Below are 18,625 nucleotides of genomic sequence, written 5' to 3'. Positions count from 1 at the left end.
AGCCTTGGTGGGCTTTTGGGTCTCTCATCTGGAAAAAGGGCTGACGATGTCACCTGCATAGCTCCTGCCATCGCAGCAGAGACTAAACCCACATCAATGAAACACAGGCACCGTGCCTGCCACATAGCTAGCACCTGAAAGATCCTAGCTATTGTTGTTTTGCCCTTCATTGTTGAGCTACTTGTCTCATATGTTGGCCTCAAATTAGTTTGGTAGGGAGTCTGGTAGACATGAAATTCAGTTAGATGTAGTGAGTTGACCTGTGGCTCCCAAAAGACACCTCTATGCAGAACCTGAGAGTTGACCTCATCTGGAATAAGGGTCTTTGCTGATATAATTATTTAAGGCGAGGTCCTGGAGATGAACTCATCCTGGATTAGGATAGTCCCCAAATCCAATGCTCTTAAAAGAGACAGGATGAAAGACCCAGAGACACAGGAAAGATGGCCATAATGATGGATCCAGAGACTGAAGTCATGGTGCCACCAGCCCAGGAACAACAAAGACCACCAGACACTGTCCAGGCCAGGGAAGGATACTACCCTAGAGGGCTCAAGTGGAAGAAAAGCCCTGCGGAGTCATGCTTTTAGGCCTTCAGAACTGCAAGAGAGTAGATGTCCCTTGTGATAAGTACTCAGTTTGTGCCATCATGTGTTGTGGCAGCCCCAGGAAGCTCACATGGTTAAGGACAGATGACTCTGGAGCAACCTCAATTAAGAAAGGGAAACAAGCTGAAATATCAAGGGATAATTATCACATGTTCTTCTTTTCTTAAATTGAATAAAACTGCAGGGAAAGTTCTCCTAGGAAGGGGTAATTACAGGCTTTGGGACTGGAATATTCAGGCCAGTTGGACTCAGCTGCTTCAGCCAGAAGCTTTTCTGCTGGGGATTTTGAAAATAGCCTGCATTTTCCCACAAGAAACAAAGTGGAAGCATTCAGCTTGCCAGGAGACTCTGGGCAAAGTCAGCTGGTACCTGGCCTTGGATGAAAGGGCGCAGACAGTGGTTCTCACTGATTGTCCTGCAGACACTAACAAGGGTCCCATCTACTTCTGAGCCCCTCTGTGGAGACTGACGGAGAACTGATCAAAGACCCAAAGTGAAAGAAATTGTGTATTTCTCTTAACTCTACTGGTTCTTGCAGTTTTATCTATGAAACGGATCTCTTTTTAAGGGGGAAAAAATGCCCAGGTTATCTGCAAGATCTCACTTAGCCTCCAAAATTTGTCCTTGACAGAGTCCTTGGGAAAGAGTCATGAAAGAGTTGAATGTACTGATATTTAGAGAAACGCTTTTCACTCTCCTGTCTTCTAAATACTGGAGAAAAATAGCAGCAGACAGTGCCGCGGTAGCTAAAAAGGGTGACTTTTTTGGAGCAAAGGCGTTAGACAAGATGACACATGCTGTCAGCTTCAGCAAATTGCAAATGCTCTGCCAATCAGGAGATAATTTCTGTGTGTTTAAGTACAGGAAAGATTTCAAGTCCTACAATATTTCAAAGACAGGTCACGAGTACTCGGTGTGTCATCTTCCGATGTGAAGGTCAAGAGAAAGGAGAAGGTGGGCAGGGAGTAGAGAGGGGAGAGCCAGGAGCCTGCAGACCGAGCAGCCACAGGCAGCCTTGGTCTTATCTTCCCGCAGTGTCCAGGGAGCCTGTGTCATTGCCACTTTTGTTGACATCTGAAGCCCTCACCTCACAGGTGCCCAGCACTTCATTAACTCTCAAGTGCTCTGCAACTTGTGAAAGCTACTTCTTCCCTGGCTTTGTCAAGATTTTCTTTTCTTCTCACAGTTAGTAGTCCATATATTTCCAGTAAGCAAAAGGTTCCAGGGAGGCAGCCAGTGAGGAAACTCAGAGGAAGAAGTCATGGCATTCTGGCACCCAGCATGCCTCGAAAGGGACTTTCCCTGTTATTTGAAAAGAATTCTAAAACACAGTAGTTACATTCAAATAGAAAAGACATAATTCTTAGGCCAAGTGACTCAAAAGATTTTTGTCTCTGTCATTTCCTTTTTTCTATTAGAAAAAGAGAGAGGGCTAGGAAGAGACAGATCACCATGAAACACTGAAATAATTTGGGTGGCTTTTTAAAATGTGTGAATGCTTAGTTTATCCATCCCCCATCAAGAGCTGTTCTGACAAAAGGATACGTTTTTAGCTCTCAAAATTAAAATAGTATACACACTCCCTCACACATGCACACCTAATTGCACACATATTTGTCTGCATATGCACTCAGATGACCCAAACTGTGCAATTCTAATTGACAGGAGATTTTTTTTTTTTTTTTTTTTTTTTTTTTTTGGTACCTGGGATCAAACTCATGACCTCGCACTTGCCAGCCAGGTACTTGTGCCACTGAACGAAACCCCTGGCGTCGACAGTATAATTTTTAAGTAAGTAACTTGGGGAACAGAAACCCAACATATCCTCCTTCCTGTCCACGATGTCAGAGCAGCCCAGGAGGACTGTGACAATGGCAAATGTTAGGAACATACAATCGCACTGAGAATCTGCTGACCCATTACTGTTGACAGCACCTCCTTCCATCTGATCACCACTTATAAAGGGACTGAGAAGTGGTAACGGGATGGGGGGGTTCACAGGAGGGAAACAGTCTCAGGCTAAGTTGTTTTAGCAGTGTTTTACTGCAATTGCCCTGTTCCTGAGTCTCACACTTCCTGAAGCAGGCAGCGTGCATGAGTGTGTGAGTGTGTGTGTGTGTGTGTGTGTGCACGCGTGTGCTAGTTATTTATGTCCAGATCTGAAGGTTTCTCCCGAGATGGAATTAATTTAAACAGCCAGGTGCTTAGTCTGCTTGAGTCACCAGGACCTGCTTTTGCATTTTATAAGAGGCGAGCTGAGTGAGAGAATAGAGAGAACTAGAGACCGGAGGCTTGGCTGGGCACATGAGCAAGCAAAGAGGAGTCACTGGAACTGAAGGGTCTATTTAAACACACACTCCTGTATGCTCTTTCTTAGCTGCTAGCCATTCATCACCTTGTGAAAATTTTAAACAACTGGTCTGCACACAAATGCATACTAAAAACGAAACCTAAACACACCAACAGAAATGATCTCTTATTAAAAGTATTATGCATACTTCTTGCCAATCAGAAGCCACATTGTAATCCTAAACTGTGCACTATTGTGCTGCTTGGAAATCAAACCACACCACAGATCATTCCAGATCCTATTTCTCATTTCCTTACACATTGTGTGTGGTACACAATGTGTATTGGCTTTGGGTTCTTACATACTTTTGAATGCTCACCAAAAACTATTAATTTAAAAAGCCAAGAGCTCAGTCTGCTCAAATCACCAGGACCTGCTTTTGCATTTTAGAAGAGGCAAAACAAACCACCCCAGACTAGGATGAGAAACATTTTTGGAATAGTAGCTTGGGGGTGTTCATATCTGGATTAGGTAGAAAACGATAACATTATTATGATGAACACCAGAGAGCCTCATCTGCATATAAATAGACCTAATCAGAAATGCAAATTGCAATCAGGAGAAATTTTTAAAGGCGCTAATAGCTATGTGATTGTGCAGATAAGGAAAGGTCAATACTTGTATTGTTAGAGCAGTTAAATGGCTCCCAGCCTGCCCAGAGCCTTCCTTTGAAAGAGAAATTTAGAAAGTGTAAATATCTATCAGTCAGCACCCTGGCTGGACTGATGGACTCAGAAAGCTTCATTTCTCCTAACCGGAGCCTCGAGGTGGTCATACATCAGCCCCACTCCTATGAAAATAAACCAAACCTCTTGTACAAACCCCTAATGAATACAGAGGGTAGAAAATATACTTGCATTTAAACACCCTTCAAACAGACCTCTTTCATCATGATTTCCCATTGAGTAGGAAATTAAGGGATGAAGAGTAAGACAAATGACTGATGAAACATTTTTGTGATATATTTCAGTGCTGATCTGAGTGAATACAGCCATATAATAAGCATTTTTGAGCCTCTCAATTTCCCAAATACTAGTGAGAGTAAATAACCAAAAAGAAAACACCAGTGTTTACACAGATCACTTAATCCTAAATTGCATTTGTATTCTTATGCAAAGCACCAAAAAATGAACATCTCAGAAAAACTGGAGTGTGGAAATTATGTAATTGTTATACGGTCCCATTTTTCCTTGGGGTATATTATCTTTCAGGAACATCCTTCCCTGCGCCCAAATGCCCCTCTCCTTTTTCTTTTCCAAAAGGAAATATATGCAATCATGCTTTCTCAGGTTTGGAGAGAAATCACATAGAAACTATTTATTGTCTCTCAAAGGACGCTTTCCCAAAGCACAAATGAATCAAGGGCGCCATCTTGCGTCCTACCTTGGAATCTTAAAGAGCGTTTTCACAGGGTGCATGTCAAAGAGGGGAGGGTCTCCATCCCCCAGTTCAATAGCCGTGATCCCCAGGGACCAGACGTCACAGCGAGCGTCATAGGAAGAGTCATACTGCTGCTCACAAGCAATGACCTATCAGACAAAAACAGGACACAACACATGAACCCACTGTCACCTCCGGAGTTCTAAAATGCACGTTGGCTGCTTCAGCCCCATTCTGCTTCCTTGGCTGAACTGATAGTAAATTCCAACAATAATAAGATGCTTATATGCTAGGTCTTATTTTATGTCACTTATTTTTCAACTGATACCTTCATAAGCTTTTTAAAAATGCCAGTCCAGTTTGGTTTTTTTTTAAATCACATTGTGCCATCTAAGCACGAAAAAGGGGTACAAGAAAAGGCATTGTAACACTGTCACCCTCCTGCTGTCCTTTCAGGAAAGGCCTTCTCACCTTCCACCAGCTGCTAAATTCAACAAGGAGCACTGGTTGTCAGAGACCCCCAGCTACTGCACACAATCCCTGGGAATGGAACCAAGTCCTGTAGGCTACGGGCAGGAGCCAGGACATCTCAGAGTCTCCTCGCGGGAATGGCATGGGCTGAACAGTAAGGCTGCAGTGAAGGGAGAATGCACAAAGGGGCCTGGGAGTCAGAGGGGCCAAAGGTAGGCCACAGAGACGCTGTGAGCCAACCGAGGAAATCAGAAGACTGCTTTGGCTAGCATACAATAGGAACCACCCCACCCCATTGTTTCTTCTGAGACCATTGGCCCTCTCCTCACATGGCTTGCAGCTGCCTCTGCAGTTATTGGTCTGACTGGATGCAAGTGCAGTAGAACCAGAAAATGACCCTGAGCTTGGACCTCTGTAGAGAAATCTATTCCTATCAACTTTCTGAGAGAGGCAGGAAAAGGTGTCAATTCAGGCCTGTAACTATCACAGCAGGGATGAGAGATGGCCAGATGGGCCAAAGCACCCAGTAGAACTGGGCGTTTCTATCTGCTGTGGAATCTGCCTTCAGAATGATCCCTATCCACGGCAGGCAGAAGGCTGATGAGTGGGGCTCTTCAGGAAGACCCAGATGGGGCCGCCTCTCAGGCCATCATATTGTGTCTGGCTTTTCCTCTGAATGAGATGACACAGCTGACTGCAGAGAACTGAGGAGTAGCAGGCCCGCACATGTTTCAGCAGGATCACCCTGGCGGCTGTGCTGAGGACAGACAGAACTGGGACATGAGACAAAGATGAAGAAAACAGTTATAAACACTACCACGCGACTGAGGTGAGAGATGGTGGGAAACAATCAGATCGTGGATGCCATTTTGAAGGTAGAGCCAGTTGGATTTGCTGCAAGGGGCTTATAAAGAGAGAGGAACAGAGGATGGCTCCAAAATGTTAAACCTGAGCAGTGGCCAAAACAGAATTGGTACTTACTGAGGCAGGAGGACAAAAGAAGTTTGGGTAGAAACCTGGAGTTTTTAAAATCTCAGGTGCTGCAGAAATAGCCAAATGGAGAAGCTGATTTTAGCTCACATACTCACTGGGCTTCTGAGCTAGAGAATTTATAAAGTAAGGGCAATGGTCTGAATGTTCCCCAAAACTCCTGGGTTGGCAACTTAATCCTCAGTGCAGCAGTGTTGGGAAGTGGGGCCTCAGGAGATGTTCAGGTCCGGAGGCTCCACTCAGAATCGGACTAACACCACCCCAGGAAGAGCCTGCAGAAGGAGAAGGCTCTCCACCTTCCGCCCTGATGGGCACAGGAAGGCCCATTCCACAGGCCAGCACCTTGGCCTTGGGCTTTCCAGTCCTCCAGGACTGTGAGATAACCAGTTTCTGTTCTTTATAAACAACCCATTCTCGCATATTCAACAGAAAATGTACTAAGATAGTAACAAATGCACGTCATCTTTAGTTCCCAAAATTTCAGTATTGTTGTGAGAATGACAGGAAACCAGTACTGCTGCTCTTTGGCTCTGTGGATTGTCAAGGCCTGGCAAAACGTGCAGACTGGCTTGCCCTGGGCTGAGAGCCCTTCCTCTCATCACTGCCCTCTCCTTCTCTTCCAGTTTCAGAACCAGAAAATGTTTTTCCAGTTACCTGCATCTCTGGCTTGCTCCTCACCCTTATCTGAACAGAACATCCCGCCATGGAATATCCTCTCATACTTTCAACACATTATTTTCAAACGTGTGCTCAAAGTAACATTCAAATAATTCCAGTTTTGGAACCAGAGGCTATTCCATTGCCCCCTGAAGACCTCACTTCCCTCACCCCAATCAGGTGATGAAACCTATGCAATTTATAAAGCTCTCAAGAGAAGGCTGCTCAACACCTTCCCTTCCAGAAATGACATTTTCAGAATTGTGGGACAAACATAATTTTAGACCCATCAATCACCAGACAGTTCATTGCACCTCTTCCCGACACTGATGGACCCTGTGAGAGAGAGAGACAGACAGCCCTCCTTAGCAGGAGCTGTGGCCAGCTGAAATACAAAGTGAACCTCTGCCAATTAACTGACAGATCTGAATGCACGGATGTCCTCAGCGTGCACTAGAACGTCCAGTAAAGGGCATCAGACCCAGGGCTCAGGACGCCCGAGAGAAAGAGAGAGACCACTGCTGGCTAAAGCCAGACAATAAGGAACATTCAGGAGCCCTGGCCCATGACTCCAGGGAGAGATTCAAATCCACTTGTAGCCATCTCAGAGGGGACACAGAGGGCAATTCCGAGAGCACATCCAACCGTGAAACAGGAGACAGCCTAACATTCCTCAGGTGTTGTCAGAAAGGGTTATCTGGTTTCAACTTTTCTTTATAGACACTATCTTCACCTCAGACTGATTAAAAGAAAAGCACTCGAGGAAACTGCTACTCTTAAAACCCTGACAAACAAACCTTTAAGCTCAGTCTCCCAGGGAAATTTATAGAAAATTACACTAAGTAAAATAATTCACAAATAATCTTTTTGTAACCATGAGCCAGGTATGGTACAGGGCACTGGGGGAGAAAGGCAAATACGAAATTTAACCTTCATAATGGTTCTGTGAGGTGGACCCCATTATCTCCATTTGCAGCTGTAGAAACTGAGGCAGAGCATGGTTGAACAGTTTACCCACAGTCAGTACAGCAGCTGCTAGGGCAGAAGTGGAACTCAGGCAAGAGGAAGGACAAGTTGCCGTAAGATAAATGCTAATGTAATAAAGGTTATATTCTATTAAATTATCTAATATCGATGGCTTGTGATTTCCAAGTATCTTGGTCACTTTCTTCCTCTTTGAGACGCAATGCCAGACAACTGCAGCTTAAAGGAGGAGAGGGTTACTGTGGCTCACATTTTCGAAGTTTCCGTTCTCGCCCAGTGGGCCAGCTACAGCAGAAGTGGGGTGGAGGAAGGTCCCACAGACCAAAGCTGCAACCTCAGTCTGGATGGGACGCAGAGAATGAGGGGAGGAGCCAGGAAGTAGGACACACCCTTCCCCTCAGGCCCGCCCACAGGGACCTGCCTTTTCTAAGGACAGACCCTACCTCCTAACAGCAAGTCAGTGATAATAAGCCCTTTATCTAAAAGCATCAGGTGTGGGAGGCCATTTCAGATCTAAACCATAAGTAAGTGATCTTGAGCATGGTTGTAGTTCAGAATCAGAGGCCGACATCCCCATACAGATCAGCAAGGCAGGAGCAGAAGGACTGGAACTGGAGGGGATTCTTAGGGCCCGTGTATTGTAGAGGGTCTTAAGGTCTGTGAAAGGATGCTGGCTGCTGTGCCGCTGCTTCCGTTAACAAGATGAGCTTCCACCACAGAGCAATTGTGTGGACATTGGTTAATGGAGTGTACCTGGGTTCCTACCTTGAAATGTGAACTTATAGCTCTTCTGGTACATTTAAGCTACCCTGCTGTTTATTTTAGGAAGAGGAAAAATACAGAAATGCAGGGATTACCAGCAATATCTATGCAGTGGCAGCTGCAGTGCACAGAGCCAACAGCTATTTCACCCAGAGGTGGGCTTGAGTTTCCTAAATGTCGGCTGTGACCACGTTGGCTTCCAAAGGACTTTTCTTTCTGAAGGGGACCAAGGACAAGACACAAATTTTCACTAGTCATTTTGCTCACCTAGACTTCGGAGTAAAGGCTAGCAGTGTGCTTTCCCTAACCGCAGGGCAGTTCTCCTCCAACCTCATGAAGCTAACAGGTACCACAGCTGTGGGCCCAGGAAGCCTCCCCGGTCACCCTCTCCTCCCTCTGCCTTACATTATGGGGCGAGAGGCCCACAGTTTGATAATGCACCTATTCTGACACAAACCACCTCATTGGCCCCATCAGCTGAGTTCTGCTAAGGATGGCAGAGAATAAACAGCTGCCAGCACTAGTCAAGGACAGACTTGTCCCTTCCTCTGGTGACACAACAATGTCCCAGAGCTGGGCATTTTTATTTAGGCTTTGTCTCCCCCTCAGTGGATGATTCTGATAAAATATTTACTCTCTCGCCCCTCTTTTCTCTATGCAAACTGAGCAATCTTTCTTGTGGGCCCCATCTGAAGCATCACTTACGATAATGCTGGTTATTCAGTTTTTTATGGCATAAAAATGTCATTTGTAGATAGCACCAGTCATTAACATTTGGGAAATATTTATCTTTATTTCCTTAAGACATATTGCATGTGTAACGAACTGTTTATAGGGAACATGAATTATTTCTGTTTATAAAGGAACAGATTTTTTTTCCATCTTACTTTTGTCTTGAGAGTGCAGACATGAAAGAGTTGGCCTTAATCCTCCAGGAAGTGCTTCCTTCTCCCAGGATATTTGTTGACTGTTGGGGTTTCTCAACAAGTTGGCAGTACAAAGGTGGTACCTTGGTTTCAAAACTAGGTTCTCATTAGGTTAATACAACAAGAATACCAGAAATTCCTTCCCAACTCTATCTCTTCCTATGATAAGCAAAGGATTGGATAGCACTTTCATTTTCTCAAGCACCAGGATTTGTGAAATACCCCACAACTGCATCCCAGTTTAGACCAAAAAAAGGTTCCATTGATGAGGCCCCCAAGAAAGGGGTGAGAACCACCCTCTGTTCCTCTCTCTGAATAGCCTGAACTCTCAGAATCTGAAGGAACACTCTCTCCTTGAATCAAGGTCTTTCCTATCTGAAAAGAACATCTGGATTATACTGGATTAGAAAAGGGATAGAAATAGTCCACATAGGAGCTCCAGGGCTCAGAAATACCTGGATTTCCTCCACAAGATATTTAACTTAAGCCATCTATCAAATTATATATCAAAGAGGCACTGGGCTGAAATCTCTTTCAACAATATGATTTTAATCAATGCTTTCAAGCAAATAATATTATAATATGTTTTGCTCCTCTAACAAATAATATTGTTTCTCTTCCCTAAAAAACAATTTACTAAATTGAAGTGGAAAAGGTCTTATCCAAACTATATTATTTCCTACTAATATTTTTTTAGCATCATTAAAAACATAATTAGATTCGCCCTCTATAATCTGATTTCTCACCTTACTAGAATAGAGTGTGGAATCCAAAAGTATAACCAAAGGTCGAGATTAAAATTTCACTCAAGTACAGGGAAAATGCTTTTATCTCAAAAGCTAAATTCAGCTAAATAAGAGGCAAGGCAAACAGACCTAAAGCTATTAATCCTTGGCTGACCTTGAGTCCAAAAATGCAGACAATAGACTGGCAAATACGATGGGCTGAGAGGTAAGAAAGCAAATAGGAGTCTTAATTTTGCTTACACAATCCAGGTAGCATAATTATTAAATGACATTGATCATGAAAATTTCTAAAATAGAATTTCTCCTCTGGAATCAAAAACTACAGTGATTAATATTTCTCATCAGTTTTATGTACCAACATCAGAAACTGTTACAAGCTAAGATATTGAATAAACAAATGAAGCCCCTCCCCAGGATGAAATATAACTTCAGGAGAGGATACATTTGAGATTTGGGGATATTTTTACAAAAAAGGATGTGAACTAAATGAACTAGAATTGATTTTTTTATTCTTTCATAAAACTCAAATTAAGAATACAGTCGAATCTATATTTTGTACACTGAGAAATGACAAGAAACCATTTAAATTAGACTGTTTTTAACCTCCCAGAAAGGTCTCTAATTAAAATGTGATGTTCTACAAGTCTTTTCCCAGGATTGTATTATTCAGTTTAGGTCTTTAGAGAAATAGAACCAAGTTAAAATCAAAAACAGATCACAAACTTGCACAGCACCAACTTTTCGGCACAGCTGGAGGCAGAGACTCCTGGGTTTGAGCCCAGCTCACAGCTGATGTTTGCACCTAAGCAGCTTCCTTTCTTGTGTGATAAAAATCCCCACCTCTGCATCAGGATCAATGTTCACACAGGGTCCGGTGAAAGGTGCAACTTCAGACCGCGTCCTCAGGAGGCTCAGGAGGCTCCTGGAGAATTCCACCTGGCGCAGTGTACTCCCTGCCCTCTGACTTCAGGGCCTTCCTTCCCTCTAGATGGACACTGAAGGGACCTTGGAATAACCACCCCAGTCCTACCCCCACAGTTTATAAAAGAGGAAACTGAGGTTCTGGGGTGGGGTAGCTGACTTGTGCAAAGTTGCATAGCTACTTCAAGGCCCACTTGGTAGTGTCCCTGAGTGAGGCACATCCTGAGAGCGCTCATAATGAGAACCCTAGGACACCACCAAACAGACGTCATCTCTGATATGCTGCAGCCACCAAACTTCCACACCGTGAGCCCGTGAGCACCCCATAAAGGCATTGAGCAAGTGATATCCTGTGGCTGCTCACTTCCCTGTCCCCTGTGCCCCTACCCTGCTGCTCCTGTCCTCTGCCTTCCCTGAGCATGTGAAGGACAAAGTGAGGGGGATCTCTACCACTCAGGCACTGTTACCCCTGGTGTGAAGAAACAGAGTCAGAAAGGTTAAGAAACTTGCCCAACAGTTACACAGCAAATACACAACAGAAATGAAACAACCCATGTTGCATCTGAAAAAGAAGAGGGATCCCTATCAAACAGAACCTCCAAACACCACTGCAGGGGGGCTCCTTTGTCTGCAGGTAGTCTCTGTCCTCACTCAGGCTGATGACACCATGCAAATCAGGATGCTCTTGGGAATGTCATGTGCTCCTATCACAGAGTGCTTCTGTTTAATTTTCCAAACTAAAATAGATGTAAAAAATCCCTGGGCCAGAAAAGAGCATGGTAAGAACCAGTCTCCTCCCCCATGCACACACCTGCAGTGCCATCTACCCCAAGCCTCCTCTCCAACCCTTCCTAACTTGACTCCCACCTCTCTTGACTTTCTTCTAGCAATTTAGGGACTGTCCAGCAAAGAAGAAAATATATTCCTGTGCGTGGGCTAATCCTCTGTTTTCAGAACAGGCAGCCACCCAGCAACCTGGGACACAGCTATTCCTTCAGCAAACGATTTTCCTGCAGAACAGAAAGAAGGGGAAACAGCAGATGCCCCAACCCTTCTCAGCTCCCCGGAGGAAGGCAAGAGGATCTCCAGGGAAGTTCAGGAGCTTTGATGCTGCTGTGAGTGGTGGGTGCAGAGGAGGTCTCTGCTCTGGGCTGCACGTGCTTCTGCACATCTGGACCTGAACCCTTCAGATGAGGTCCCCCCTATACTTAGCCCTGCCATGAGGAGGGTGATGACCTGTCTGTCACGCCTGCCCACAGGGCCACCCCCCGCCTTCACACTGACACTTGACATATGACTCAACTTGCCTGCAGAGTTCCAGCTGAGAGGGAAGCTGTCACTGGAGCTGATTGGAAAAGGAGGCCCACACCCCGTTATCCTCCCTTGGCAAGGATCCTTCCCCAACCCACACCCCTAGCACTCCAGGGCCTTAGGAGGCAGAACCACTCTGAAAGTAGGACAGGACAGGAAGGGAAGGAAGCGCTTTCTCTCTTGGAGGCTGACACAAGCACCTGGAGGGAACCAGAGGACAGAAAAGGACACAGAATCTTAGCGATGGATGCTGCTGGGGAAGGCACGTGGGTCTTTTGGACAAAGATCTGAAGTTCTAAGCCTCTCAGGTGAATCTCCTAAGCTGCCAAGGCGTGATGTCCTCACTGTGACAGGATTGGCAGACAGATCCTAAGAATCTCCAGTCTTTGTAGGGCGGCAGTGGGAGATGCCCAGAGCCTGAGCATGGTAGGCAAGTGCTCTACCATGGAGCCACAACCCAGCCCTCCCTGGTCTGTTAAAAGAGGGACCAAGAACTTGGACCTCAAAGGCTGTTTCATCATCTGTTCACCTTACCAAGCTTGGTGTGGTCACATCCTCACTATCCAGGGAAAACCAGGGCTGTGGGACATGAGACCAGAGGGAAGTTTTTCCCTAAAAACTGCCAGTGTTTTCTGTGGAATAAAAGGCACCTTGGAGGCAGAGAGTACCTAATCGTGGCTGTTTTTTTTTAAACAGAAAACAGGTTTGGCAGAGATAGGGGTAATAATACCACCATTTTTTACAGCACTTACTATGCCAAATACTGCCTCAAATGCTTTCAGTACGTTATTTGTCTTTTGAGGCAGCTTTTTATTTTTCTGATCAGAAATATTAAGTAACTTGTCTGAGGTTAGTGGTAAAGCAGGTATCTATCATTTGTTACAGATCAGTCTGACCCGACTTTCTTTTTTTACCCATTGAAGTCCTGTTAAAATAACAGAGACTCAATCATGTTTTTAAAAATAGTAGCAGAGGTATAAAATTCAAATCTCCAAAATTCAATCCTGAGGAGCTTATGTTTCCAGATGCTTTCATTGGGCATTTAATTACAGTAGCTTCTAGTGTGTGTTGGAAAACTGCTTTCTCCTGAACTAAGTTATCAGTACCAAAACGAAGTTCTTTATACCCACCACTAACAGGATAGAGCCAGGAGGCCAGGCAGAAAAGGCTTTCAGGCATTATGCTGGCACTGACAAATACTGCGGGAAAGGTTTCCAAATTGCAGCTTGCTACATGAGTCACACAAGGACAGCTAGTGACATGATACAAGGACAGCTAGCTGAACCCTTGCTGGACACACACTGTGTCCACTAATGAGGTGACAGCAATTCCTGGGGTAAAGTCTTGTAACCAGGACTCTCCTTGTTTCAAGACAACTTCATGTACTTCTGTGTTCTGCCTTTAAAAACGTCCCCCAGCTCTCACCTCTGTGGATATGCCTACAACCTGCTGTTACGTGCATACCTCCAATTAAAATCCCTGCTGCTTCAGAATAAATGTTTGGAGAGTCAGTTTCTCTATCACTCATTTTCTGTGGACTCCAGCAAAAATAATTTAAATACAAAAAATAATGTGCAAATTAAGCAAAATTTCCCAAGTCACATTTTCTCTGGTACACAAGTAGTCATGATTAAATAATTTGCTATAATATAGTAGTTAACAGTGAAGATTTTAGAGCCAAATATCTGAGTTCAAATTCTGGCTGCATTACCCGATGACTTGTCCAAGGACAAGAACAGTTACTTTCTGTCACTTATTTACTTTAAACAATGGGCAAGCAAAACACTGACTGGATGAGGTTGTTCAGAGAATTACAAGTCTGTTAGTTAATATATGTAGAGCAATTACACATGACACATAGTAAGCACTCAAAAAATGGTAAGTCTTATTTGGGAGCTAAGCCCATTAGCTACATCTTAGGGAAGAAAATGATAATAATGACAATAACGATATTTCAGCACAGTAGTGTTTTATGGCTTCCTCAACCCTTCAACACAAAATATCTCATTTGTCATCTCTCTCCCCCATAGTGCCAAAGGAAATGATGTTATTGTACCATTTAGCCACAAACAGCATAATTAATGAAGTCGAGTGGTTGCAAAAAGCTTGCAATACTTCTGCATTGGTGTAAGCTGGTTGTTATGGCAACCATCTCTGTAGAGGACCCTTTGCCAGGCAGAGAGAGCCCCATTTTGGGAGCCGTCACAGCACATCTGTTTCTCTGCTTAGCTGATTAGCTCTTGTTTTCAATGAGCAGATGGAAGTAAAAAGGGGGAAATTTTTCTAAAAAGAAGCAAATGTTTATTTTATCCACAAGCCTGTTTTCTGATATGGAAACAGACCCTTAGCTGTTTTAGAAAGATAACAAGTATCCTGGGTCCGACTACACAGCCTGCTTCATGCAATGGCAGAAACATAACAAGTACTCGGGCTGTAAACTGGAGATGATAGATAGGTCTTTCTTTCATGTGCACCTTTTAAAATGAGTCCTGCATTCCAGTTTCAGAGCATCTTGTATTTTTGTTGTGTGAGCTATCTCACTGAGCTGCCACATAACTTCCACACTGAGTATCCTATACAAGTGCATCAAAAAGCGAACAAGTATAAGAATTTTCTCTCTTCTTTAGTTTCTTCATCTGTAAAATGGGACTTACATTCTCATGATCTGTGACAAACAAAACAGCTTCAACACTTACCAGGTAAGAGAATCAGGCCATGATGTTTACCATACTTCCGTAAACCTCACCTTTCTCAGTGGTAAAATGGAAAAAATATCTACCCCTAACAGCTGCTGAGGATGAAATTTAAAAAATGGAACATGAAAGTGCCTATCACTGGCTTGTTGTGTCAGTCGGAGCTCAGTAAGTGAAAGCGTCAAAATACCTGACAATCAGGGGGCATGTGACCCTGGCCAGGCAAGGCAAATGCAATAGAGCCGCCTTGGTGACTCCCAGCTCGCCAGACACACCTGACTCCCTGTCGCTGCTGGATCATCAGGAAGCCAGGGACGCCCCGGGCACAGAGACAGGGTGCCCTGCCGTCTGAGGAACACTCCAGGGATCTGGACAGCCACCATTTACCATCCGCAATAGACATATAGCCAGCACGGCACGTGAGCACACGCCAGCTAAATACAAGGATTTATTTCAACACAGCCTACAGACATCCTGAAGAAAAACAAAATGCAAAATTGATTCCTTTTCTTGGGTTTCAGTCATTTAAAATTTAATTTAATTCTTCCTACATATGATAGTGGGAAAGGCAGGTTAAAGTAGCAACTGTCTTTAAACTTTGACATCATCAGCAATAAACACAAAGCAGGCTTGTATCTCTTTTCACTATCAACTGGGAAATTACCTGACATGCGTTTGATGTAAATACTGGCCAAGCAATGCTAATACCGATAGTGGGAACAGGCCGCATTGGAAGCCTCTTAATTCACTGGATCACAAAAAATGGGTGGCAGTCACCGCTGCCCACCTACTCACTGTGTCTACAGGACCTTGGCCTGGTAGTGCCAGTAGGGGACGCTCACCTAGAACACAGGTGTTATTACCCTAATCGGCCCTTATAGTAAGCATATTTACAAAGTAGTTACCTGTAAAACTTCTAAGCAAATTGGGATCATATTACTTACATTATTACAAGTCAGCCATCAGGAAAGTGAAACAAGGCAATAAACAGAGTGAATAGAAAGACTGTGGTTTTTATTGTTGTTGTTGTTGTTTTGTATGGTTTTGTTTTTTGAGACAAGGTCTTACCCTACAGTTCAGGCTGGCCTTGAACTCACTATGTAGCCCAGGCTGGCCTTAATCTGGGTCATCCTCCTGCCTCAGCCTCCTGAGTGCTGAGATTACAGGCATGTGTCACCATGCCAGGCTTGGTTTTTATTTTTTTAAGTGTCTCCGATAAAGGCTAAAATCGCAATCCAGGAAACCAAAGAGGGAGAGAAAGAGAGAGTAGTCTGTGAAGCAGGCACTCCTAACACACAGCTCGAGCAGGTTCCAAGTGACTGGCTGATTACTTCAGAAACTTCAATGATTTACTAAGGGCACTTAGTATTTGAAGGGTTGTAACAGGTTGAATTGTGTTCTCTAAAAAACAATAATAATAATAATCATATGTATTGAAGTCCTAACCTCCAGGATCTCAGAATGTGAGCTGAATGTGATACTTCAGCAGAATGTGAGCAGAATGTGATACTTCAGCGTGCTTGATGACTGAACACCACTATGTGAAGTTAATACCCAGGGAAGCTGTCCTAGCACTGCGAAGGCCGGGACTAGGGTGATGTACTTCAAGCCAGGAATGCTAAGGATTTCCGGCAGCCGGGAAGAGACTCTGAAGGAGCTTTGCTCTGCCTTCTGAGAGTGCAGGGCTCTGTTGACACCTTCATTTCCAAAGTCTGGCCTCCAGCACTGTGAGATGATAAATCTCTGTAGTTTAAGCCACCCAGTTTGTAACAAGCGATTACAGCAGACCTGGGGACGAATACAAAGATGGCCAAGGCTCCAAACCAGGAGAAGAACCCACTTTAGCTTGGTGTCTGACCACAAGAGCAGCCCCGTGAGAGAATACAGGGAGGCTGCTTTGTAACCATTTGCACGTTCACAGGTGGCGCTGGAATGCTGGGGTCCCTACTTGCATGGTCTGCTATTCACAAGTACTGTGATCCTCACCATACCTCAGGGACTACACCGGACAGCTGGCAGCAATCATAGTCAGGGAGATTGAAGAATCTAGGATTTGATGACTTTACTGAGCTGCTGAATCAACAAATTCCAGGACCACCTAACTCTCTGCTCTTATAAATGGAAAACAATGTCTTATTGTTCAAATTATTTTGTATAAGATCGTCTGCTAAACACATAGTTTCAATGTTGAACTTTTTTCTTTCCCTTCTATCTTCCCCATAGTTACAATCTGCTATGTAAACATTAAGTTTACATAAACTATACTGATCTTAACTTTAGTTTAACACTTTCACTATGCCCAACAATTTATTGCACCGGAAGTCTTGCTCCAAGTACGAGCACACTAAGGGCATCATGTGGAAATCTTCCTCCTACACTGCTAGATTGATAGATTGATAGCACTCCAGCAGTGTTTTTCAGCTTTGGTGTGTACGAGTGAAGCTGCAAAAAGAAAGGCATGGGAATGGTGATGCTGTGACAGTGAATTTATGCTCTAGCTTTGAGTTGCCCCAGTGAACTATGCATCTTGAGTGCTCGTCACCGAGCGATTGTGGGATGGTCACATTCCATTAGCCACTTGCTTTGTAGTACAGCCTATCTGAATTAAAGATTGCTGCTAGCTACTCAAGCTTGTGAAATAAAAATGGAAAAAGAATGTGGTCCAATTTCTCACAAATAAAATAGGACCAAGGATCCTTCTGTTACATTTTAACAATAAAAGCACAAGTCATTTGCAATAGTTTATTGTATTGGCATTAGTATTGCATGCATTGTTGCTGCATTTACTCAGAACCCTCTGATCCCAACAAACAGAAGGGAAAGCATATTATGATCAATACACCGTGCAGGCCGTCATATGAGAACAGTATTAATTTGAACCATTACTGATTATACTTCCAATGATTGCACTTTGGCCCAAAGCACTAGTCACAGTAGAAAGCGTTAAGTATTTGTTGAAGTGATCTGAGAAATGAAAGCTTGTTTCTGTGAGCATCCCTAAAGAGGATAATGTTATAGATTAAAAACTAGTGGTCAACTTAATGCCAGCTGAATTAAATCAGCATGGTGCTGAGTGTAGATGTTTCACCTGAGGAAATTTACAGCATAAATAGAGATGTGGAAAGAAAGAGCGAAGCATTGTGGTTTCTCTAAGTGTTGCTATTTGAGCCATTGGCTCTCCTGGAGGAGCTCGTCACGACTAGCATCCCCAGTGTGAGTTCAATCACTGTCATCGAGAAGCTCGGGACCTTGTTAGTGAGAGTGGCTGTAGTTCACTTTGGGGAAGCTTTGGTCCTTACATCACTTCCTGGCTCCAGAAAGGAAGATATGTGCCATTTAAGCTCCAGGACAAACTCGTCATGCTGGCTTTCTGGCAGGTACTTGATGATATCTGGCAGGTATCATTGGAGGAGCTTGGGATGTCCATGTTGCTGAGGATGGCTGTGGTACTTTTCAGGACAGCCCTGCTCTTTCTTATGAGCATGGCTTCTCGGCTCCAGTGTAGAACCCTCAACCTACCAGCACAGCTCCTTCACCCTACTGGCATAGACTTTCTAGCTTCTACTGCTGACCTTTGGGCCTTCTCAGCACAGATCCATAAAACAGACTGGGGTGAGTCCTTCTCGTGGGTTCTAGACCTCCAGTTGGACTTGTGGGAGGCATTGTCATGGCCTATATGCCTTCAGCTGGACTCATGCAGGACATTGCTGTGGGATCCAGGACCTTGGCTACATAGTCTGGGTCTTAGTGTTGTGGATAGATTTCCTGTATCTTCTTGTGTTAAACTCTGTGTCCTGATTCTAATTGTTCTCACAAACCCTTACTA

General features: G+C 44.1%; 1 protein-coding gene across 3 annotated transcripts in view; it reads right to left on the bottom strand.

The window, feature by feature from the left end:
• The window catches only part of Myo3b (myosin IIIB), a 448,610-nt gene that overhangs the window by 344,186 nt on the left and 85,799 nt on the right, over positions 1-18,625 (bottom strand). For all 3 annotated transcript variants that reach the window (XM_063259246.1, XM_063259248.1, XM_063259247.1), the window contains exon 7: positions 4,342-4,487. In XM_063259246.1, the coding sequence (XP_063115316.1) occupies positions 4,342-4,487 (146 nt within the window). The remainder of the gene's footprint in view (positions 1-4,341; positions 4,488-18,625) is intronic.

Source organism: Cavia porcellus, unplaced genomic scaffold, assembly GCF_034190915.1.
Source record: "Cavia porcellus strain 051 isolate PalLab524CR breed Dunkin Hartley unplaced genomic scaffold, mCavPor4.1 scaffold_12, whole genome shotgun sequence".
Lineage (NCBI taxonomy): Eukaryota > Metazoa > Chordata > Mammalia > Rodentia > Caviidae > Cavia > Cavia porcellus.
The sequence above is the reverse complement of the archived record's forward strand: the minus strand, read 5'-3'. Positions and strand labels throughout refer to the sequence as shown.